Below are 25,669 nucleotides of genomic sequence, written 5' to 3' on the forward strand. Positions count from 1 at the left end.
CCTCTTCGACTCCCCTTCGGACTTCGTCTTCGTTTCGGTGAAATATTGACTTCGGCTTTTGTTTCATCCAATTCCGAGAATATTTTCTGTACAACTTTTCTGATATAAAAAAACACCAAAAAACAGGGAACTGACATTGTGGCATCTTGTTAATAGGTTAGTGCCGGAAATCATATAAAAGTGCAACGAAGTATGAGCAAAACATATAGGAATTAGTGTAAAACAAGCATGGAGCATCAAAAATTATATATACATTTGAGACGAATCACGGGCCCACTCGCAGGACACCTGGGCGTTGGACACCGACCATTGTTTTGCAAAAAGACACTTCAGATTTCCCCAACCCTTGCCGCCGACCCTGCTCCCCTCCCTCCCCCATGTTGCACCTTCGCCTTCTTCGCCGGAGCAACAAGGCCACAGCTCTTGCTCCTCCCAGCGCGAGGTCTCGACCATTGACCTTGTTGCTCCCCTGCTCCCGGCGTGAAGGGCCAAGGCAGAGCGAATGTATCGAGTGGCAGCACGTGGGGTCAACAACGGTGGGTGGGCATGTCCTGCTGGTGGATCGAAGTGTCAATGGAGGGATCTGGCAACCGCAGCGATGCAGCGCTGCAGCAGGCCGACTCTTTTGGAACTGGCAGTGAGCAACGCCTCGCCGGCGCGAGGCTCGCTGCCCCCTGTCGTTCTTCACCGCCCAGTACTAGAGACCTTTCCCCACCGATGAAACGTCTCTCCGACAGGCTCTCCAGATGCAGGGAGGCCATGACCATCCACCGCCTTCGCGGTGTGCCGCTGGAATTGGAGCCCGTGGGGAAGGGCAGGACGACCTCCCCGAGGTCATCCACATCGCCGTGGTGCGGCGCTCGGGCGGGAGATGGAGGGCGACACCCGACGGGGAGGTGGGCGCGGGGGTGGCGGTGAAACTCGCCGGAGGAAGCCTGGCATCCTCGCCGATGCGTGAAAGGAGGAGGAGGCGCTCCAGCGGGATCCCTATCTCTTTGCAGTTTAGCCCTTTTAATTTTTTATTAATCAGAAATAGTACGTGAGGACAGTAGGTGGCTGACACATGGGGTCAAATGTAGGCCACCTCAGCAAAATACGAGAATCTACCCTCGCAGGTGACTGATACGAGCTGTGCGCTATCTTTGATTACCGTATATTTCGTATTTCTATGTACAGTGATGGAGGCGGGCTAGGGAGCCAAGTTTAGGTACCTAGGGTGTATTTTACTCTTAAAAAAATAAGTTGCATCCTCCTCGGCTTCTCCCATGAGCCACCCGTCTTATTAAGGTCCAAGTTAGAAGATGGGTAGCTTATGAATTTAAGCTGGCAAAAGTACCGGACTCTGGTGGCGGCTATTCGCACCTCCTATAACATGTAACCGAGCCCTGTAACGAGAGGTATTGTTCTCCCTATCGTTTTCTATATGGTATCAGAAGGTTCTCTTCCCATCTAGCCGCCGCCACCGGTGCTACTTGCTACTCGCCGCGCCGCCGTCAGAACTTTGCCGCTCGACCCACCACGTTTAGGATCAGGAATACGATCGCTGCAAGGTCTCTCCCTGCCGAGATTCCTTACACCAAACCACACAAGTGGTCGAGGAAGAAGGGTCCAGGTTTGTGTTAGACCAAGACCCTTCTTCCTCGGCCGCTTGTGTGGTTTTGGACTCGAGCCCGTCCGAGAGGGATGTGTGAGCGTGTGGCGTGGTCACTGCGTCAAAGGGCCAGTGGCGTCGGGGAGTGGCTACGGTGGCCGCAACGACCTGCCGGCCGAGTCGTCGTACACGTCCGGTCCGGTGTGGCTTGATTGCGAGCATCTTGACTGACTAGGGAGCTAAGGGCATCTCCAACCGGGCGACCCATCCCGCGCCCGCGCGTACGGATGGGTCCAGCCGGACAAAAACCCGGCCCAGCGCGCGGACCCATCCCTAAAACGGATGCCCGCGGCGTCCGGATCGACGCAAACTCGGCCCAAATCTTGGCCGGGTTTGCGTGGCCGCGGACGCGAAAGGCTGGTCGCTCGCGTCCGCCCCTTGTCCGCCCCTGGCCCGCGTGTCATAGGCATAAACAATATTTTTCATTAAAAAGAACTCATTACATTTTTTTAGCTACTACTTCTATCCTAAATACGTACGGGGCCGGCGGCCTCGCCGGCGACTCCTCGCCGGCTCGCCGTCGGGGCCGTGGATTTCACTCGACGCGGGCGGCCTGTACGCGTGAGGATTCCACTCCAGCTTACGGGCTGGGTGGCGCGTCGGCGGCGGCGCGGGCGGCAGCGCGGGCGGCGGCAGCGGCGGCTTGGGCGGAGGCCATCATCCTCCTCCTTTCCGTCCGCGCACCTCGGGCGCGCACGCGCTCCGCCTCCTGCGGCGGAATCATCCGCTTCCCGCATAGCTCCACCTCCTGCAGGGCGGCGCGTTCCACAGCGGTGCGCGCCTCCAGGCGGACGCGGGCGGGGGCCTGGGCCTCGTGGTTCTCCTGCCGCCGGCGCATGCGCTCTTGCCGGCCGCGCTCCGCCGACTCAGCATCCTCCCGGGCGCGCCGCTCGGGCGACGGCATCTGGATGAGGTGACGGGCTGCTCGCATAGCGAGCAGCTCGTTCTTCTGGCCGAGGAGGTCGCCTAAGCGGCGGCGGCCGGCCCGCCAGGTGGTCTCGTGCTCCTTCGTCACGCGCGTGAGGTCGGCGAGACGCTCCTCGATGGCGGCGTTGATGTTCGCCAGCGCGAGGTCCTCCTCGTCGACGGGCTCCTCCGCGGCGGCCGCCCCCTCCTCCGCGGCCTCGTACCAGCCGTCCGCGGTCTCGTGCCAGCCCTCCGCGGCCGCCTCCACCATCTCCGCGTCACCGGCCTTCTTTGCCGCCGCCTCGGCAGCGACGCGGAGCGCCTCGTCGTCGGCGACCCACCGCGAGTCCGCGCGCTCCTCCTCCTCCGTCCGCGGGAACCTGGCCCGGGCGGCGAGGGAGAGCTTGGCCCATGTGGCCTGCAGGGTGCGCGGAATGGCGCCGGAGAAGGTGGACGGGAGAGGATGGTGTTGCGGTCTGTGTGAGACCGCCGCCGTCTTTTATAGCCGGCGGCCTGGCGGGAAACTTGGGCGGTCGCGCGCGTCAATGGCGTTTTCGCGCGCGCGGGAACTTTCCCGCGCGTTCCACCGCCCAGCATGGCTGTCCCGTCGAGGCCTGCCATGGCGCAGCGCCGCGCAAGGAAGACGAACCACGTGGCGTCTCTTTGGGTCGCCGCGTTGGGCGCCGCGTGCGACCCAAACGGACACGCGGACGCGGGCGCTATCCGCGTGTCCGCACGGCCACCTAAACGGTCCAAAATAGACGGCCCAGCGCGTCTGTTTGGGTCGCGCGGTTGGAGATGCCCTAAGCCATGTCGGTGTGGATCGAGCTGGACTGTCCGCGCCGTAGGTTGCTGATTCTCAACCAATTCCTTGTCCGGCCGGCCCACCAGCACTATTAAAATAGCGATAGCAAATGGTCGAAGTTCTTGACCACACCTGTTGTGGGAGTTTTCATCTTCCTGGCTTCCGAATACGATGAACCAGATCAGATCGAGGCTGCAGATCGAACAGAAACTTCACCGTGAGTCAGTCATGTACCGGCGACCATAGAGGAAAAAATCAAGCGAACCAGCGGAAACGCAGATTGATTGCGTGTGCAAATCTAGCGATTCAGCATACGCCCAAATGGCCTCCGCTTTAGCAACCAAGCTTTACGACGTCATCTCTAAGCCTTAACTTGCAGACTCTGTCTTGAACATTTCGCGACAGAGGGGAAATAAAGTCCAAAAGCTTGCCAAGACGCCAACCTTTTCGCCCTTTTGGATATGCCTACAAACCATGAATCGTGCCTCACCGGAAAAGGATAAGGATCCAGCAAGGATTCGTCGTCCCCGACGTGCATCATGATACCTTGCCAACCAAGGATCGCGTGGGAAATGTGGACATGGCCTATGAATGGTGTGCCCAATTCCTCCCGCACGCACATCGTCTCTACTTGTTGGAACGATTCAACTTTGAAGTTTGAACATGGTCGGGTCTTCCATTGAGAAATGGGTCAGGGTGTATTTCTAGAAGAATCGAAAGAGATTTAGTGGTGAAGCAAGGCCCGAGTCCATATTGGCATTGACAGCTACCTGGGACAGTGGCAGTACTGCACCGTACCAGTAGACGAAGTCTAGAAGAAACAATCCATTGAGTACTGACCCGTTATAAATTTCTCATGCGCACCGAACAGATGCATACAGTATCATCAGATGTGGCCGGCTGTTATGATAATATGCAATCCCCTGCATTACGTGTGCAGTGACAGTCTAATGTTGTTAGATAGTATAACACCGCCCTTGTGTTCGACGAAAGGCAAAACACTATAATGGAGTGACCAACCGCGCGCTCTGCAGAGTCGCAGACCACCGCATGTACTAGTTACTAGCGATTAGCGAAATTAAGGAAACCACCGCGGAGTGGAGATGGATTAAGACGTGCAATATAAACACATCAAGTCATGATCAGATGTTAGGACTCGATCGTGAACGAACTGTCAACATGAGTTTTAATTCCCCAAAAAGCAGATAGTTACAGTGAGTGCAGCATGACCATGAACATAAACCAATCACCGGTGCAGATTAACCTGTTCAATTACAACAGCCGCCTGCATATATATAGGTGCGGCCGTGCGGGTTATGTTATGTAGTCCAGGGCCCTAGCCGCAGTGTTTGAAAACACAGAGAAGAGAAGTGCGTCGCCCTCGACTGACGCTGGAAACTTTGGTGAGAAAACGTCGTCTACGTTTTCCTGTCACTGTCTCTGATCTCAAGAGACGTGACCAAGATCTTCGGATGATGCAGTGAGATGACACAAAGCGCAGCGTTGACGACGGAGAAGACAAATTTGTCATACCGAACAAGCAAGCGCTTCAGCTACGAACAGGCCGCACCAGTTTTATTTAGCAACTATACTCGACGCCTCGACGGTCCACACTCCATGCTGTAGTTCCGAATCTTCTTCACTTTACAAACTCCGCAGATACACAGCTGCCGGAACACCTTACAGGCTTACACCACACAGATATAAAACGGCACGCCGACGATCACCACTGATGATCATGATCCTTGATCGATCGGCAGGCAGGCTATTATCTACAAAATGTACAGCGGAATCTCCCTCATCGGCGGCGGCGGCGCGCGTCGATCAGCAGATGACGCAGGAGTTGGGGTCCTCCTCGGCGCTGCCGGCGAAGTAGTACGGGTGCGGGTGGTGTGGCGGCGGCGGGAACCAGTACGGCAGGTACGCCACGTCCTTGCTCGGGTCCTTTTTGTCGCCGCCTTCCTTCTTGTCGTCCTTCTTCTCCTCCTTGGCCGGGCCGACGGAGACGATCTTCGCCGTGGGGAAGAGCTTGGCACGCAGCTTCTCCACGACGTCGATGGGGTCCACGGCGCCGACTACCGTCATCTTCTTCTCCTTCATGTCCACGGCGATCTGGTCGATACCTGAGGAAGCGACAGTTGTTTTCGTCAGAAGTGTCCAATTCAGACATGGATCAGTGGGTGCATGACTCTGTCCGTCTCCCTCAGTGATTAAGACGAAGCAGAGTAAGAGATAACTGAAGCGAGCAAGAAGAAGAAGCTACCGTGAAGGGTGGAGACGGCCTTGATGGCCTTCTGCTTCTGCTTGTTGTCGTGCAGGTCCAGCTTCAGCACAACCTTCTGCAGCCGTGAGATAGCATATCAGCAAACCGAACCAACAATCATAAAGAAAATCCCAATTCGATCGACTGCAAGTGATCACCTTCATGGCGAGAGGCGGCGGCGGGTGCAAAGGACAGTGAACGCCTCTTGTTTCAGACTGCCAAAGAACAAAGGGATATCTCGGAGTGATGTGGGCGTGGTGGGTTTTATAGGAGTTTTGCTACACCTACGGGATCCACCTACGGGATCCACCTACGGGATCAGCCTTAAACTGGGGGTGAAGATCCGAAAATCACGGCACCTGATTTGTTTTGGACCAACCCAGTTTCTCCACCTCCTCCACCTCAGCCCGTAACATTTTCCCGTAAGAAAACTCCCCGTAAATCTAGCATTATTGGGTTTTATAGCCTGGTGTGGCCGTTGGCCGTGCTACTGTGGGACCAACACGGACATCACTGGTGGGCCCACACGCACAACACTTAACTTCCGGCGTCCCACCACCCAGAAGGTTGGGATTCATTGTAGTTGTTTTTTCGGGTGTGACTAGTTCTCAAATCTACTGAGAACGGACGTCAATAAAGATAGACTTTGGAGTTCATGGCTGATGGCGAACATGGTTCCGACCGAGCCCCCTGTTCATGGTGGGACCTTCTCGATCCCCTCCCATGGCGGGCCATGGCCACCAGCGTGGAAGCTACACGCGTCGCGAGGAGGAAGCTCTCGACACCTACCTCCTCCCCTGTTCACCACTTCTTCACTCGCATCCACCGCACAAACCTTCGCCAGCAAGCTCCATCCACTTCGATCTGCGGCGAGTCGGCGGCGTCTAACTCTGGCTACGGTGCTGTCGGATGGCGGAGCGGAGGAACAAGGAGAAGGGATGTGCGCGGAGGCGGGATTCGGAGAGGATCCAGGTGGTGGCGGAGCATCCGGGGCCGCCAGAGTCCGTTGCGGGTGGCGTTGGAGATTGGGGAAGGTTTGGGCTGCGGTCGCCGAGAGGCCCGCTTCAGTTTCATCTCCTGCGCCGGCAGCGAGCAAGTTTCGCGTCGGCTCCATCGTCATCAGCACACCCTGCGTCGGCGGGTCCCCAAGTTGCGGCAGAGCCTTGCGCAGAGGCGCAGGTGATGAAGCCTAGTCCGAAGAAGTTCGTCAAGCTATCCAAGCTGATGATGATGTCGAGCTCTTCGGAGGAGGAGTCTTTGTGGGAGGATTCGCCATCGGAGTCAGATCAGAGCTGCCGCCCGCTGAAGCCGAAGATTGGGAGACCCAGGAAGCCACGAACCTCATTCGAACTTGCGCAGGAAGCACCAAATTGCAGCGCACCCAGGATCTGGCAACCAGTGCAAAGCGCTCGAGGCTTCAACAAATCCGAGGTGCAGTCGATCAATGGCTTAGGGTTGATGGAATCCTGCAGGCTGACACGAGACATCGGATACCAAACAAACGGGGAGAGAGATTTACCCAGGTTCGGGGAACTCAATGAGGTAAAACACTTACTTCCTGCTTGCCTGATCTTGATTATTGAGAATATCGAGTTACAATGGGGTAGCCGAAGGCTTCAGAACTCGAAGAGAAGCTAGGGTTGTGTATGACCTAACTCTCGACTTACGGTGGTTATGGCTAGATTGATTGTGTGTCCGTTGGTAGCCCTCTCCTGGCCCTTATATTGGGACCCTCTACAGGCTTGGATGTGTTTTAGTATATTAATAATCATAGCTCCTGGTGGGAGTATTAATTAATTATCAATGCTTCAGAAATTCCTTGTAGCCCCCGAGTATTATCGGGTAAGCTTTATGACGTATAGTTTATCCACGGCTCTCGGTGGGAGTACTAGTAGTCAAATAAAAGAAGCCCAAACATTTTTTCGAGTGAAGAAAAAGTAATGTAATCGAAAGCTTTATTCATAATATGTGATGACCCACAAGTATAGGGGGTGTATCGTATTACTTTCGATAAATAAGAGTGTAGAACCCAACGAGGAGCAGAAGGTGTTGACAAGCGGTTTCGATGAAGGATTCACTCGTAAATGCTCACAGACAAGTTTTCAGAGGGTTTTGATATAGCAGATAAATAAAGTACAAGTAAGTAAAATGCGAGAGTAATAATTGCAGCGAGTGGCCCAATCTTTTTTAGCACAAAGGACAAGCCGGTTTGTTTACTTATGATGACCAAACGTTCTTGAGGACACACGGGAATTTAGTCTAGTGCTTTCGCTTCATATAGTTGATTAATCTTCATTGTTTTGATAAGTGTTGTGTGGGTAAACCTATGCTAATGCACCGCCCTTCCTAGGACTAATACATACTTGTGATTAAACCCCTTGCAAGCATCCGCAAATACAAGAAAGTAATTAAGATAAATCTAACCACAGCCTTAAACTCTGAGATCCTGCTATCCCTCATGCATCGATATACCAACGGGGATTCAGGTTACTGTCACTCCGGCAACCCCACAATTGGAAACGAATACAAGATGCATTCCCCTAGGCCCATAAAGGTCAAGTATCATGTAGTCGACGTTCACATGACACCACTAGAAGAATAACACCACAACTTAAATATCAAACCATTAAATATTACTGAACATAGTTCACTACTAACATTTAGACTTCACCCATGTCCTCAAGAACTAAACGAACTACTCACAAGACATCATATGGAACATGACCAGAGGTGATATGATGATGAATAAAAATCTGAACATAAACCTTGGTTCAATGGTTTCACTCAATAGCATCAATAACAAGGAGTAATCAATACCGGGAGAGTTTCCCCTATGAAATAATCAAGATTCAACCCTAGATGTTACAGCGGGGACGAGGTGCAGCGGCGGAGATGATGGTGTCGGTGGTGGAGATGATGGTGATGATGATCCCAATGAAGTCCAGCTCGATGACGGTGACGATGGCGACGATTTCCCCCTTCGGGAGGGAATTTCCCCGGCAGATTTCAGCCTGCCGGAGAGCTCTTTTCTCTCTGGTGTTTTCCGCCCCGCAGAGGCGGCTGTGTCTATTCTCGATGTCTCCCCACGCCTTAGGGTTTTCGGGAGATGAAGTACGCGAAGGAGAGATGGCCGAGGGGGGTCGTGGGCCCCCTCCCCACATGGCGGCGCGGCCAGGGTGGAGCCCGCGCCGGCCTATGGGGGGGCCATGGCGGCCCTCCTCGGCCTCCCCTTTTGGCTGTGTCCGTCTTCTAGAATAATAAGAGCTTCGGTATATTTTCCGTCAATTGTTGATCTTCAGAAATACTGTATCCTGACGGTGCTTTTTCCAGCAGAATCCTGACTCCGGTGAGCAATTCTCCAATAATCATGAAACATGCAAAATAGGTGAAATAACATAAGTATCATCTCTAAATATGAAATATATCAATGAATAACAGTAAATTATGATATAAAATAGTGATGCAAAATGGACGTATCAACTCCCCCAAGCTTAGACCTCGCTTGTCCCCAAGCGAGACTGAACTCAGTAAACAAGACCACATGTTTATGGAGTGAAGAGTCGATAAATAAAATACGAACAAGAAGCATCACATTTATTAATCCACACAAGACATTCTAGTAAACAACTTCCTGTTGCGGTCAGAAACCCACCGGCGAGCAGCGACGGGAAACACAGTAGAGCCGGGAGGCTCCCAGGACTGCGGCTGGCCCTGGTCCCTCCGAGCGACGGCCCGCAAAGACTCGGCACGCACGTCCGATGCTGATGCAAGGGCGTGCCACCTGACCTATACCTGGTCAGGAAGGTGTTGGATTTGCCTCGCTTAGTTTCCTGCATGGCATACACGTAAACATTAAATACGAGCCTCGATCGGCTCTCAGGTTGTCCTGTGAATCGGCTCAAGGAGCCGATCCACCCATGATCCGTACGAGGTGTACGATCAGATGGTGGTCCTGCTCGATCAAAATAAAGCTAAAACGACCTACTACGATTTAGGGTTTTCACCACATAATCGGAACATCCTACTCGTGATTGAGCCTGGCGGCCATTCACGGTGATCGTAAACCGACCCTAGACAAGGCCTAAAAACCAACATAAAGTTGATCCCCGGAACATCATGTCTAGGGCTAGCAAACTACACCCTACGCGCCACTGGATCCTTCAACCCGTTTGTAAGGCCTAACTATGCAGATATTAAACTAATCCTTGAATAACAAGGAGCAATCATAACGGATCGGATCTACTAAATAATGATCAAGCGGGGTGCCGCCCTTACACCTAAGATAGGTGTAAGGGCGGCTAGACGTCTAAGGGTTGCATGGACGAAAGCATATGGTACGATGAAGCAATGCTAACCCTAACACATCTATGATAACTACGTTGCTCGCCATCAACAAGGCTTCAGCACGAGCAACGCATGAACAACGAATAAACGTGTACTGCCTAGATCGCAAGATGCGATCTAGGCAGCATGATGCTTACCGGAAGAAACCCTCGAGACAAGGGAGTTGGCGATGCGCCTAGATTGGTTTGTGGTGAACGTGATTGTTGTTTATTTCATAAACCCTAGATACATATTTATAGTCCGTAGACTTTCTAACGTGGGAATAATCCCAACCGGGCACGAGCCAAACTCTATCTAACCGACACGTATCCTACTATATTACAGATACACGGGCAAACTAGCCCAAACTTTGCATACAAGGCCGATTCATGTATTTCTTCTATGTATATTCTTCAAGCCCATTTTTAATCGCGGCCCACCTCTGATCCGGTCAAATTCTGGTGATAACACATGCCCCTGGTTTTGGAAATGACAATTCCAAAATCACTCTGCTTTTTCTTCGTCGGGTCATGTCGTGGCAGAGCAGAACCGTCGCAGTATCCTTCATCATGATGCCTTGCCTCCTCCACTTCTCCGCGTGACCTGGCAAAAAAGATTTTTTTTGTTGGGCACCACTTCCTCGGAAACTGCTGTGGCATTGAATCTCCACTATATCCCCTTTTATTTAACCGCTCCAAACAGTTTGCTTCTTCATCCCCTTCGCATTAGCACTCCAAAAGCCCTCCTGCGCCACCATGTCTTCTTCCTCCTCTGCCTCGTCGGGTCTTTCCACCCAATCCTCCTCCTCCCGCGAGCCGACGCCGGAGTGGGACCCGGAGGAGGCCCACGAGGCCAACATCCGCCGCGCCATAGAAGATGGGGACGAGTCCAGTCACAACTTCGCCGCCTGGTCTGAGGACGACAAGTCCTCGACCGACGGGGAAAGTGACCTCCGCTTCCTTGCCGACGGGGAAACGGAGGAGGAGAGCGATGATGATCGCTTCTCCTGGGACGACTTCACCTCCTCCGAGGAGGAGAAGGAGGAGGAGGAGGAGGAGGACGAAGACACCTCCTCCGATGAACCGCCGGCCAAGCGCTTCTGCCCCTGGCCGGGAAACCTCAGCGACTTCGACAGCGACGACGATGACGCTTACGAGGAAGACGAGGACAACGAGGGCCCTGCCGGCGGCCGCTGCAGCAGCGACGACGAGCCCGCCGGGAGTAGCACCAACAGCGGCGACGACGGCGACGACGAGGGCAGCGACGGCCTGTAGATAGGACCCTTAGCATAGGATCAGTAGTAGTAGATGGGGCAATGTATCCCCTAGTAATTCCTTTTGAGAGCAATCAGCTCTTTATGTAAGAAATCCCGTTTATCAATGAAGAATTTCCCCCAATTTGATTTTGCCGATTTCCTTTAAGCAAATTTAGCCGATTTCCCCTCATACTGACTTTGCCGATTGTTCACTTAGCCAATGCTCAATGAGCCGATGACAACGCATCGGTCCTTCACAATCTATCCTTCAACTCTTCGACTGATGACCTTGAGATCTGGTGGATAATGTGGAAGACCCTTGCCTTCAAGAGAGCCCTTAAATTCCTCCCACCAGCTCCAGTGATCCTCTTCTGCAAGAACTCACCATCTTTGAAGAAGGCTGCGACGCAGGACCAGCCGATGACACCCCAATCGGCTTCTAAAAACAGAGCATCTACCAGGTCCGCTGCCCCCCGAGCCTCAGTCAAGGCGAGAATAGCGGTGAGGACACACAGTTCAGTCGAAAGGCCTCGAACTCAGGCAATTCTGAGACAGCCACCATGCAGAGCCAGCCAGACTCGCCACCATCGGCTTCCAAGAGAAGGTCAGTCACTCTGGTCCCAGCAATTCCTATGAGTGTAGCTGAGAAGGTGGCCAACTTGGCCAAGCCGACAGTAGATACACCAAAGCCGATCACCTTTTCTTCCATTGAAAGCCGATTTTGCAGACGAAACACCAACGGCTTAATGAGCAAAAGGCTGCCTTGTACGCCACTACTGACACCTCTGACAGTACTACTGAACTGGTGACCTTGCGCAAAGGGTTGGAAGTCCTCGAAGAGAAGGTTCGGGCAACAAAATCGGCTCATTGAAGCTCGAGGAAGCAGAAGGCCTCGAAGACCGACTTGGTCGAAATCCGCGTCTGGAACACGCAGCTGGTAGATCCTGTGTAATTTGTACTAGAGTCGATGGCTGTGCATCGGCTTTGTTTCTTAGTTCTAAAGTCGATGTCCGTGCATCGGCTGTACATCATGAGATTTTTTTTTACTGGCCGATTTTTTATCGGCCCCCAATATTCCACTGCACATGCATCGCACATGCTCATCTGATTAGGTGCCCCCCGAGCCGATTCTGCCAGGTAACTGCGGATATCGGCTCTGTGGTTAGCCAAGGCACTGTATTTGAACGTCGGCTCCGTTAGGACCAATGTTGCCTTCTTCCAGCCCATCAGCCGACGTAAACCCGTTGCCCGTTAGATTGACGTTGAACTCAGGCAGAACGTATGGTGAGGATAATTTTGGCCGATTGCTGGAATCGGCCTCCATGTTGATTGAATCGCTCAATGAAGGTTTTGCAATGTTCCTTCATAGATCTTTGGGGCCGATCACAAGGATCGGCCTCGCCACGTTTGTCCATAGATTTTGCTCTTGTTACACGGTCAGGCCGGTGGATAAGACCAGCCTAACCCCGTCCTTCGTCACGTCGATGCGCTCGCAGTCGTCCAAATTGATGCTCGAGAGTGGCTCTTGGCCTGTTGTCTCCCAAACGTTCATGCTAGCCGTTGAAATCTCGGCTGAATCATCTGCGTGGACGACCTCTACTTCATCTCCATCCCACTGTATTAAGCATTGGTGCATCGTGGATGGAATGCAACAGTTGGCGTGGATCCAATCTCTTCCTAGCAGGACAACATAGGTGCTCTTGCTATCGACAATAAAGAACGTCGTAGGGATGGTTTTCCTTCCTACGGTAAAATCCACGTTCAGAACACCTTGTGCGTCAGATGCTTGGCCGTTGAAATCGCTCAGTGTCACGTTGGTCTTGATCAGATCCGAGCTAGAGCGTCCCAACCGACGTAGCATGGAGTATGGCATAATGTTGACTCGCCGCTCCGGTGTCCACCGACATCTTGTTGACAGGCTGCCCATTGATATAGCCTCGCAAGTACGGGGCCTTCAGGTGTACGTAGCTTCTTTCTCGTGGCTTCTCAAAGATAACCGGCCGTGGGCCGCGATCAAGTTGTGCCACGGGTGCTTCGTCTAATCCTGGAGCACTAAACTCCGTCGGAAGGATGAACACCATGTTTGTGCCAGCCGATGTCTCATCATCGGCTTTCTTTTGTCTGGGGCGCCACTCTTTCCTTTGTGGCCGACCTTCTTCGTCCAGGGTTCGCTGAATTTCCGTGGCCAGGTCAGGCCGCGCCTTCCTTAACGTGTGCAGGTATAACCTTTCGGCTTCCTCCAAACCACGTAGTCGCTGAACCCTACGTTTTGGGAACGGCTGAGTCCATCAGGGCACCACTTTGGCCGGTGGTACCTATCTTCCTCTTCTTCATCATCGTCCTCTAGTTCCTCGAGGTCTTCTACCTGAGAGGACTCAGCGTGCTTGTTCCGAGGCGGGAGAGGCCCTAGACGTTTGAACACGGACACGTTAGCTGCATCCTTCTTCTTCTGTCTACATTCTGGGCAGTTGCCGATTGTAGGCAATCGGCTCATTCCTGAATCCCAGCAGTGTCTGAAGAAGGGACAGTCCCAGTGCCAATCCTCGTCGTCTTGCTCTCTTGACCTTTCCTTGGCGTGGCGCTCATACCTCTCCTCGTCACGATCATGCCGACGATGTCTCCTGGCGTCCCTAGCCAGACGATCTCTTTCATCATCGTCGTTGTATCGCCGGCGTTGGTCGTATTGACTCACATATTTGTTGAGGAGGTGATCAGAGAGAGGTCGCTGATATCTCACATTCCTCACTTCTCCCTCTGTGATGTAGCCCTTGCCATCGTGCCGGAGCCGATCGCGTGGAACGGCTTCCTCTTTATCCTTGCTATGAGAGCAGCTGCCCTCGTCTCCGTCCTTACCAGAGTGGTTCCCAGGTCCTACCATGTTGATGTTGAACGAGAATCCTGGCTGGCACCCTCCAGGGTAAGTGCACTCCACCATGTTAACGGCGGGGAAGGGGTGTGTGTCGACCTTCATGGCGTGCTTGGCTGAAAATTAGACGCCCTTGTTCTATCGCCATTTGGACCTGCTGCCGCCACACCCTGCAGTCGTTGGTGGCGTGGGTGAACGTGTTATGCCACTTGCAATATGGCTTTCCGTTCAGCTCCTGAGCCGTGGGGATCTTGTGGCCTTCGGGTACCTTTAGCTGCTTCTCCTTAAGTAAGAGGTCGAAAATTTGCTCGGCCTTGGTGACGTCGAAGTCAAACCCTCTTGGAGGACCTTGTGGCTTAACCCACTTACAGGACACGGGGCTTGCCCCCCGAGTCCATTCAGCCACTGCTACCTCTTGATCTCCCGTGAGAACCTTCATCTTCATCTGCCTCAACCAGGACCACCGCACGCTTGAATTTATCCTGGTATACATCTGGGTGGCGCTGTTCATATAATGACAGCTTCTGCACCATGTGCGCCAGTGAAGGGTATTCTGCTTGGGAGGCCACGTCCTTGATCGGCGATGCGAGACCCACCACCGCCAACTCGACTGCTTCTTTTTCAGTCACACGAGCCGAATAGCATCGGTTCCTAACGGTCCTGAAGCGCTGGATATATTCTGACACTGTTTCTCCGCGCTTCTGTCGTACTTGTGCTAGATCGGCAATGCCAGTCTCGGAAGCCTCTGAGTGATACTGCATGTGGAACTGCTCCTCCAAGCTGCTTCCAAGTCCGGATTGAGTCCGGTGGCAGCGATGTGTACCACCCGAAGCCGATCCTGTGAGGGACTGTGCGAAGAACCTCACACGCAGCTCATCCGATGCTCGAGATCGTGCCCAGGCTGTGCCAAATATCGGCTCACATGCTCGATTGAGCTGGAACCATCCGATCCACTAAACTTGGAGAATTCAGGGAGCCGATATTTGGGTGGAAGTGGGATCAACTCGTACTCGTTGGGGTACGGCTTGGAATAGCCGATTGCCCTCCTTGTCGGCACCATGCCGAACTGGTCTCTCAAGATTGTACTGATCTGATCCGCGGTGCTGGCTGCAGGAGTTGAACTCTGAAGATTTGCCGGAGTGGCATACTTAGCCAGCCATGCTTGCTTTTCAAGCTCTGAGTCAACTGCAGGAGTTGGGCTCTGGAGGTTTATCGGGGTGGCATACTTAGCTAGCCACGTCTGCTTCTCGAGATCTGTTCCCGAAGTTCCTCCTGCTGTTCCAGAAGTCCCTGCTATTGCAGTCTGGTTCGTGAGTGCCCGATTCTGCGAGTCTGGCACGTATGTGCACGTGTATCCGTGAGGGATCTCCTTAGGCGCCTCATGCAAGAACTGGTAGTCACTAGGTCACCACCGATCTTGTAGACGACGTATGCCGGTGAATTCAGCACTTCTGGTGCTGCCAACGCGAATGGCAGCGGTGGTCGGGACTGGAGTGGCATCTCTCCTTGGTGAGTCCCTAGAGCTGGTCCTGACGGAAGTGCGATGCCTCATGATTTCTGGATCACCCGAAGAGCGACACGCTCCAAAGAGTTCACCGAGGCTCTCGGAATGGCGGTGCGGCGAATGAGCTACCATGAAGTTAATCTCTCGACGCGAGGACCTGGTGCGTTCTTCTGACGGGGCGGACAGGTCCACTCCATCGAGCGCGCCTTCGGGTGAGAACCCTTCCCACCTGATGCCGTGTGAGCGGGTTCTGTGAAAAGAGCCGATGAGGTCGGCTTCGAGGGTTGCTTTGACCTCTTCATACTTCTTCTTGAGCTCCTCGGTCAGATCCTCGTACGTGACTGGAGTGCCTTCCGCCATCTCAGATGTAGATGGCGATGCGGTTGATGTCGAAGACTGTCCCACCGGGCGTGCCAGAATGTGTTGCGGTCAGAAACCCACCGGCGAGCAGCGACGGGCAACACGATGAGGCCGGGAGGCTCCCGGGACTGCGGGCTGGCCCTGGTCCCTCCGAGCGACGGCCCGCAAAGACTCGGCACGCACGTCCGATGTTGATGCAAGGGCGTGCCACACTGACCTATACCTGGTCGGGAAGGTGTTGGATTTGCCTCGCTTAGTTTCCTGCATGGCATACACGTAAACATTAAATACGAGCCTCGATCGGCTCTCGGGTTGTCCGTGAATCGGCTCAAGGAGCCGATCCACCCATGATCCGTACGAGGTGTACGATCGGATGGTGGTCCTGCTCGATCAAAATAAAGCTAAAACGACCTACTACGATTTAGGGTTTTCACCACATAATCGGAACATCCTACTCGTGATTGAGCACTGGCGGCCACGCACGGTGATCGTAAACCGACCCTAGACAAGGCCTAAAAACCAACATAAAGTTGATCCCGGAACATCTGTCTAGGGCTAGCAAACTACACCCTAGGCGCCACTGGATCCTTCAACCCGTTTGTAAGGCCTAACTATACAGATATTAAACTAATCCTTGAATAACAAGGAGCAATCATAACGGATCGGATCTACTAAATAATGATCAAGCGGGGTGCCGCCCTTACACCTAAGATAGGTGTAAGGGCGGCTAGACGTCTAAGGGTTGCATGGACGAAAGCATATGGTACGATGAAGCAATGCTAACCCTAACACATCTATGATAACTACGTTGCTCGCCATCAACAAGGCTTCGACACGAGCAACGCATGAACAACGAATAAACGTGTCTTGCCTAGATCGCAAGATGCGATCTAGGCAGCATGATGCTTACCCGGAAGAAACCCTCGAGACAAGGGAGTTGGCGATGCGCCTAGATTGGTTTGTGGTGAACGTGATTGTTGTTTATTTCATAAACCCTAGATACATATTTATAGTCCGTAGACTTTCTAACGTGGGAATAATCCCAACCGGGCACGAGCCAAACTCTATCTAACCGACACGTATCCTACTATATTACAGATACACGGGCAAACTAGCCCAAACTTTGCATACAAGGCCGATTCATGTATTTCTTCTATGTATATTCTTCAAGCCCATCTTTAATCGCGGCCCACCTCTGATCCGGTCAAATTCTGGTGATAACACTTCCTCATATAACTCAACTTGAAACAAGTAAAGGGAAATCACAAATAAAGGTGCATAGGAAATCATAATTGGTGATGGCAAACTTTGTTCTTGGTCAAAGAACGATTAACAGATTGTCCTTATCTTTCGAGCACAGCCTTTATATCTTATATGGCAGAACTTACATGCTCAATCATAACAATCTCCTCATAATCATTGGTAACTTTCAAAGTCATATTCATTCAAATAAAATTGGTACTAAACAAGGAAGAATAAAAGACATGATTAAATAGATCACAATATAAATGGTTGGATCACAACAACTCAATTGCTTGCTTGAGATAGAAAGAAATAGGTTTACTGACTCAACATAGAAGTAAAAGATAGGCCCTTCGCAGAGGGAAGCAGGGATTAAATCATGTGCTAGAGCTTTTCAAGTTTTGAAATCATATAGAGAGCATAAAAGCAAAGTTTTGAGAGGTGTTTGTTGTTGTCAACGAATGGTAGTGGGTACTCTAACCCCCTGCCAAACAGACTTTCAAAGAGCGGCTCCCATGAATGACGTTATCTCTACCAGCAAGGTAGATCATCCCTCTTCTCTTTTGTTTACACATGTACTTTAGTTTTATTTATGGATGACACTCCTCCCAACCTTTGCTTTCACAAGCCATGGCTAACCGAATCCTCGGGTGCCTTCCAACATTTCACATACAATGGAGGAGTGTCTATTTGCAAAATTAAGTTGCTTACTGATGAATCGGGGCAAAACATGTGAAGAGAATTATTAATGAAAGTTAATTAATTGGGGCTGGGAACCCCGTTGCCAGCTCTTTTTGCGAAATTATTGGATAAGCGGATGTGCCACTAGTCCATTGGTGAAAGTCTGCCCAACAAGATTGAAAGTTAAAACACCACATACTTCCTCATGAGCTATAAAACATTGACACAAATAAGAGATAATAATTTTTGAATTGTTTAAAGGTAGCACATGAAATATTTACTTGGAGTGGCGCAAAATACCACATAGTAGGTAGTTATGGTGGACACAAATGGCATGGGTTTGGTTTAAGGTTTTGGATGTATGAGAAGTATTCCCTCTCAGTACAGGTCTTTGGCTAGCAAGGTTGGTTAGCAAGCATAAGAGTTGAGGGAAACAAACAAATATACATGTGATAGAAACAATCATGCATCTTCCTTGTAAGCACAAACAATTTTAACTTCAGAATACTAAGCTCACTATCTAACAAGAAAGATAGATAATGAAATAATATATCTACATGTACTTCCCTCTTTTCTACTTGAGCCTCAAAGTATTGTTGCTATTGACCAATGCTAAGTTTGCCAAAACCAAATAGATTTACTTGATGCTCCCAAAGTGATATCAATACTAACAACAAGATCAATCATATAACAGAAATTGCAAACTAAAATATGATGTGCAAAAAGTAAATGATAAAACTTCTCATTAATATTCCATAACGATAACTCACACCAAGGGATACATAGATAACCAACTAAAAGAGAGATACTTCCACACTGCAAACCATCTTATATGATAACTTCCCTACTCATGATATGACACTACTTGATAGTAAAAAGGTAAAAGATAGTGATGATGTGGTACCGCGGCACCCCCCAAGCTTGGAACAAACCGAGGGGATGCCAATAACAATGATGAATTACTCCTTCGGTGGTGATGGTGGAACGACCCTGATGGGAGTGAGGAACCGCTCTAGCATTCTGCGAAGTCGGTTGTTCTCCTCCTGAAGTATCTCCACTCCCCTTCTCAGAACACGGTATTGATCACAAAACTCATCGGTAACCCGTAATGCTTCCTCCACAGCAGGGAAAGAGTTGAGGCTAGGAGCAAGTGGTAAAGGTCCCTGCAAGTTATGAGAAAAAGAACGTCCAGTGTTAACCGATCCCACCAAGATTGACTTACTCCTCACAGTTTGCCGCTCTCTTTTTATTGATGACATCTCCTTCACTTCCTCCTTGACTTCTTCTTTCAACTCGGGATCTTGAATATCTTCCTCCGAAAGCCCTTTGCCCTTGTTGTTGGAGACCATGGTGCTTCTAGATCAAAAACAGATCTGGCAGAAAACAACTCGAAACAAAACACGACGAGAAGACGATATACGGACCTCGGAGGGTCCGGGCGATTATATAGCAAGAATTTTCACGACAAAAGGAAAGTACCAGGTCGAACACGATTGGAAAAGGGACTCCGAGGAGCCGTCACCATATGGCGGCGCGGCCAGGGTGGGGCCCGCGCCACCACGTGGGGACGCGCCCTCGTGCGTCTCCTCCGCTCTGATTCGATCTCGTAATTTTTCATATTTCCTAAAAATAGCAAAAATATTGTTCGGAAAGTTAAACGCGGACTTTTTACTACCAGAACTGTTACCTATTCAAAGTCGAACTCTCTGAGAACTATCAATTTGTTGTTTGATGAAAGTTTCGGAGTCACCACTCGAATAACATCAACATCTTCATTATAAGAATCTCCAGAAATATAATGCTTGAGTCTTTGTCCATTCACCACTTGTGTGGCATCACCTTTCAGAGAACCAATTTTTATTGCCCCTGAACGATACACCTCCACAACGACATATGGTCCTTCCCATTTTGAGAGTAATTTCCCTGCAAAAAATCTGAGACGACACCGATACAATAGGACTTTATCTCCAATATTAAATTCTCTTTTAATAACTCTTCTATCATGCCATTTCTTAACTTTATCTTTAAAAAGTTTAGCATTCTCATAAGCTTCACTTCTCCATTCATCTAAACAACTCAATTGTAGCAACCTTTTCTTACCGGCGAGTTTAAAATCTTTATTAAGTTCTCTTACAGCCCAATAAGCTTTGTGCTCTAGTTATAAAGGTAAATGACAAGCCTTTCCATAAACCATTTTATAAGGAGACATACCCATAGGATTTTTATAAGTAGTTCTATAAGCCCACAATGCTTCCTTCAACTTACTAGCCCAATTTTTCCTAGATTTATTAACGAGTCTTTTGCAAGATAGATTTAATTTCTCTATTTGATAATTCTACTTGCCCACTAGTTTGAGGATGATAAGCGGAAGCAATCCTATGATTAATAACATATTTAGCAAGAGTTTTTCTAAAACCACCATGAATAAAATGAGAACCTCCATCAGTCATAATATATCTAGGTACTCCAAACATAGGAAAGATAACATCTAAAAGCATTTTTAAAGAGGTCTCACCATCAGCACTTTTTTTGGGTATGGCTTCCACCCATTTAGTAACATAATCAACAGCAACAAGTATATGAGTATTACCTTCTGAAGAAGGGAAAGGACCCATGAAGTCAAATTCCCATCAATCAAATGGTTCAATAACAAGAGTATAATTCATAGGCATTTCATTGCGTCTAGATATATTACCAACTCTTTGACATTCATCACAAGATAAGATAAACTTCCTTGCATCTTTAAAGAGAGTTGGCCAATAAAAACCTGATTGTAGAACCTTTTGTGCGGTTCTATCTCCGGCGTGATGTCCTCCATAAACACTACCATGACACTTACTCAATATCTCTTGTTGTTCATATTCTGGGACACATCTTCGCATAATACCATCCACTCCTTCTTTATATAAGTGTGGGTCATCCCAAAAATAATGCCTCAAGTTATAAAAGAATTTCCTCCTTTGCTGCGCTGAAAAGGTTGGAGGCAAGTACTTGGAAACAATAAAGTTAGCATAATCAGCATACCAAGGACTATCTCGCGAGCTGTTGACGTCAGAAACCCCCTGGCGGGCAGAGACGGGCAACACGGTAGAGCCGGGAACAACTGGGGCTGCGGCTGGCCCCAGTCCCTCTGAGCGACGGCCCGCAAAGCCTCCTGGTCGCACGCGCCGATGTTTATCACAAGGGCGTGCCACCGACCTATACCAGTCGGGGAAGGTGTGGATGATGCCTCGCTTAGTTTCCTGCCGGGGCACACACGTAAACGTTAAATACGAGCCTCGATCGGCTCTCGGGTTATCCCGTGAATCGGCTCAAGAGCCGATCCACCCATGATTCGAGACGGGGTGTCCGAATATATGGTGGTCCTGCTTGATCAAGGTAAAGCTAATGAGATCTACGACGATTTGGGGTTTTCACCGCATAATCGGATCATCCTACTCCGAGGTTGGGCCTCGCGCTCGCGCACGGTGACCATAAGCCGATCCTAGACAGGGCCTAAAAACCAACACGAGGTTGTTCCCCGGAACATCCTTTCTAGGGCTAGCAAACGTCACCCTACACGCCGCTGGATCCTCCCCCCCTTTGTAAGGCCTAACTATTGCAGATATTAAACTAATCCTTGTAGAACAAGGAGCAATCGTAACGGACCAGATCTACTAAACTATGATCAAGCGGGGTGCCGCCCCTACGCCTAAGATAGGCGTAAGGGCGGCTAGACATGCAAGGGTTGCACTACGAAAGCATGAAGCATGAAGAACAATGCTAACCCTAACATGTCTAAGATAACTACGTTGCTCGCCATCAAAAAGGCTTCAGTACGAGCAACGCATGAACAACGTAGGCAGGCTTGTGCTGCCTAGATCGCAAGATGCGATCTAGGCAGCATGATGCTACCGGTAGAAACCCTCGAGACGAAGGAGTTGGCGATGCGCCGAGATTTGTTTGTGGTTGAACGTTGGTTGTTGTTTATTCCATAAACCCTAGATACATATTTATAGTCCGGGGGACTTTCTAATGTGGGCGTGCACTAAACCGTGCACGAGTAAGATTCTAACTTCTAAACTAAGATGCGATCTAATATGTTACAGATACATGGGCAATTAAGCCCAACTTGGTAAAAGGCCGATTCACGTATTTCTCCTATATATATATTCTTCACGTCCATCTTGATCGCGGCCCACCTCTGACTCGGTCAAATCCTGGTGATAACACATGCCCCCCTGGTTTTGGAAATGACATTTCCAAAATCATTATGCCTTTCTTTCATCGGGTCATGTCGTGGCGGAGCGGAGCTGCCGCGAGAATCCCCATCATGATGCCTTGCCCCTTCCACTTCTCCATGTGGCCGTAGAATTTTCCTGTTGGGCAACATCTCCTCGGAAGCTGCTGTGGCATTGAATCTCTCTCATATCCCCTTTATTTAACCGTTCTAAACAGCTTGCGTCTCCTTCGTCCTCCTCGCATTAGCACCAAAAAACCCCCTGTGCCGCCATGTCTTCCTCCTCTTCCTCCGAGTTTTCCTACGGGTCCGACTCCTCCCGCGAGACGCCGCCGGAAATTCGTGCCCCGGAAGACTGGGACGAGGAGAGCCATGCCTCCTCCATTTGGTCTGAGGACGACAAGTCCTTGACCAGCGGGGATGAAGATCTTCGGTTCCTCGCCGATGGGGAAGCTGGAGCCAAAAGCGAGGACGACCGGTTCTCCCGGGACGGCTGCCCCACCTGCGAAGAAGAGGGAGAAGAAGACGACGACGACGACGACTCCCTCGAAGGCTACCCGCCGGCGAAGCGCCTCCGCATGTGGTGGGACGACGATAGCGAGCGACGACGAAGACGGGGATGAAGCCCCCGTGGAGGGCTACGGGAGTAGCGACGAGGAGCCCATCGGCGGCGGTGCCGACGAGAGTTACGAGGATGACGATGAGGGCAGTGATGGCCCGTAGATTAGGATCTAATAGTATAGGCCTAGCAGTAGTAGATTGGTCCATAGACCCTTCTTTTGTTCTTCTCCCCTTGAGCAATCGGCTCCCCATTGTAAGAAATCCCAATGCTAATGAAGAATTTCCTTAGCTTGATTTCGCCGATTTCTTTCATGCTGAGTTTGTCAACTGTTGGCCTAATCCATGCTTAGCGACTGATGGTAACGCATCAGCTCCATGATAATCTGCGAGACAGGCCAATTTAGCCATCCCTCCAAGCTAGGCGGCTTCTGCCGATGACGATGACACGGCCGATCTTAGAAAGGCGGCGACTTGATCTTTGAGCGAGCGACTTTAAAAGAGCCACAGGAACCGTCTTGGATGCTCAAGCTGATGACTCATGTAACGAACACCGCTCTCCCAACCGGTTGTGTCGCGGGGCTAGCCGATTCCAACCAAATCGGCTCCCTAGAGCAACGACCTTTAGGGCGAGCTGCCCCCGAGCCTTAATGAAGGCGAATCAGCCACATGTGCCGACATTAGCCTTTACTCATGACGTAGCCCCAAGCAGAGAACCTTCAAGGTGAGCTGCCCCCCGAGTTTCTTCAGTTCTTCCTGCGCCTTGCCAGTTAGATCGGCTCCTTTCCTTTAGTAGGTCTGATGCGATCCATCCTTGACCTGATCCGCACGTCCAGGCTGCTCTTGGCCTTGTCCTTGAAGAGAAGATCCGAGCTCTTATTCCTCTTGAGTCGATGGCCACGCATCGGCTTCCATATCCTTAAGTCGATGTCTGCTGCATCGGCTGTGCTCGAAAATTTTCGAATTTTCAGATTTTTAGGCCGACTAATGCATCGGCCCCCATATTCCAATACCCATCACCAAAAGATGAGATGCTTCCGTTGCACATCCTTGTATTTTATCCACCTGGGTGCCCCCCGAGCCGATTCTGTCAAGAGAATTGATGGTATCGGCTCTGTTGGATAACATGTTGAACCCAAGCAGAACGGTGGGTGAAGATAATTTTGGCCGATTGATGGAATCGGCCTCCATGTTGCTTGTTCGAGGAAAGGTTTTGTAATGTCCCTTCATAAATTTTTGGGGCCGATCACAAGGATCAGCCTCGCCATGTTTGCTTATTGACGTGTTCTTGTTACTCGTCCAGGCCGGTAGACAGAACCAGCCCAATCTCTGATTTTATCATGTTGGTGCGCTTGCTGTCGTCCACCTTGAGTGCATCGTGTAATCGTGGAGCACTAAGCTTCGTCGGAAGGACGAGCACCATGTTTGTGCCAGCCGATGTTTCATCATCGGCTTTCCTTTGCTTGGGCGCCACTCCATTTTCCGTGGACGACCCTCTTCATCCAGGGTTCGCCGAACCTTTGCAGCCGGATCAGGCCTTGCCTTCCTCAAAGTATGCAAGTATAACCTCTCGGCTTCTTCTAGGCCGCGCAATCGTTGAACCCTGCGTTTACGGGAACGGCTGAGTCCGTCGAGGCACCACCTTGGCCGGTGGTACTGTCTTCTTCTTTTCCCTCGTCTTCTGAATCTTCGAGATCTTCCAACCGAGGGACTCAGCTCGTTTGCTCTGTGGCGGGAGAGGTCCTAAGCGCTCAAACACGGACACGTTGGCTGCCTCCTTCTTCTTCCGGTTGCATTACGGGCAATTGCCGATTGTTGGCAATCGGCTCATTCCTGAATCCCGGCGATGCACTGAAGAAGGGACAATCCCGAGTGCCTGTCCTCGTCGTCTTGCTCCCTTGCCTTTCCCTTGGCACAACGCTCGTGCTCCTCCTCATCGCGATTATGCCGACGATGTCTTCGGCTTCTCTAGCCGGACGATCTCTTTCATTATCATCGCTGGACCGTCGGCGTTGGTCGTATCGACTCACATACTTGTTGAGGAGGTGATCGGAGAGAGGTCGCTGATATCTTATGTTCTTCACTTCTCCCTCTGTTACGTAGCGCTTGCCGTCTTGGCGGAGCCGATCGCGTGGAGCGGCTTCCTCTGTTTCTTTGCTATGAGAGCAGCTGCCCTCATCTCCATCCTCGCCAGCGTGGTGTCCAAGATCTACCATGTTGATATTGCACAGGAAACCCGGCTGGCACCCTGCATGGCAAGTATAATCCACCATGTTTACGGCGGGAAAGGGGTGTGTGTCGACCTTCATGGCGTATTGGTTGAAAATCAACCGTCCGTTTTCTATCGCCGCTTGGATGTGCTGACGCCACACCCTGCAGTCGTTGGTGGCATGGGAGAGCGAGTTATGCCATTTGCGGTATGGCTTTCCATTCAGCTCTTGCGCCGTGGGGAATTTGAGACCGTCAGGTATCTTCAACTGCTTTTCCTTGAGTAGGAGGTCGAAGATTTGCTCAGTCTTGGTCACGTCAAAATCAAATCCCCTGGGCGGGCCTGGTGGCTTTACCCATTTGCAGGACACGGGGGTTCCTACCCGAGTCCACTCAGCCACTTGCTACTTCTTGGTCTCCCGCGAGGAACTTCGTCTTCCTGCGCATCGACCCGGGGCTACTGCACGCTTGAACTTGTCTTGGTACGGAGTCCGGGTGGCGGCTGTTCATATGCTGAAAGTTTCGAACCACGTGCGCCAGCGAGGGATAATCTGCTTGGGAGGCCATGTCCTTGAGCTGTGTTGCAAGGCCTGCTACTGCCAACTCGACTGCTTCCTTTTCAATTATACGAACCGAAAAGCATCGGTTCCTAATGGTCCTGAAGCGCTGGATGTATTCTGTCACAGTTCTCCGCGCTTCGACGTAGTTGTGCTAGATCGGCAATGCTAGACTCGGAAGCTTCGAATGATACTTGCTCATGGAACTGCTCTTCCAAGCTGCTTCCAAGTTTGGATGGAGTTCGGTGGTAGCGATGTGTACCACCCGAAA

The 25,669-nt window shown here is 51.1% G+C and overlaps 1 protein-coding gene across 1 annotated transcript; it reads right to left on the reverse strand.

Annotated features, from left to right (window-relative positions):
- Positions 1-4,983: 4,983 nt before the first annotated feature.
- On the reverse strand, positions 4,984-5,851 carry LOC124678485 (heavy metal-associated isoprenylated plant protein 39-like). Its single transcript, XM_047214365.1, has 3 exons — positions 5,784-5,851; positions 5,626-5,701; positions 4,984-5,485 (listed from the first exon to the last, which is right to left on the reverse strand). Exons 1-3 carry the CDS (start codon positions 5,787-5,789, stop codon positions 5,187-5,189), a joined length of 381 nt encoding a protein of 126 aa, XP_047070321.1. The 5' UTR covers positions 5,790-5,851; the 3' UTR covers positions 4,984-5,186.
- Positions 5,852-25,669: the final 19,818 nt, after the last annotated feature.

Source organism: Lolium rigidum, chromosome 7, assembly GCF_022539505.1.
Source record: "Lolium rigidum isolate FL_2022 chromosome 7, APGP_CSIRO_Lrig_0.1, whole genome shotgun sequence".
NCBI classification, from domain to species: Eukaryota; Viridiplantae; Streptophyta; class Magnoliopsida; order Poales; family Poaceae; genus Lolium; species Lolium rigidum.

Coding starts and splice junctions, on each gene's coding strand:
- LOC124678485 (XM_047214365.1), bottom strand. Junction 5,486..5,625: donor GGCCGTCTCCACCCTTCACG/GTAGCTTCTTCT, acceptor TCGCTTCCTCAG/GTATCGACCAGATCGCCGTG.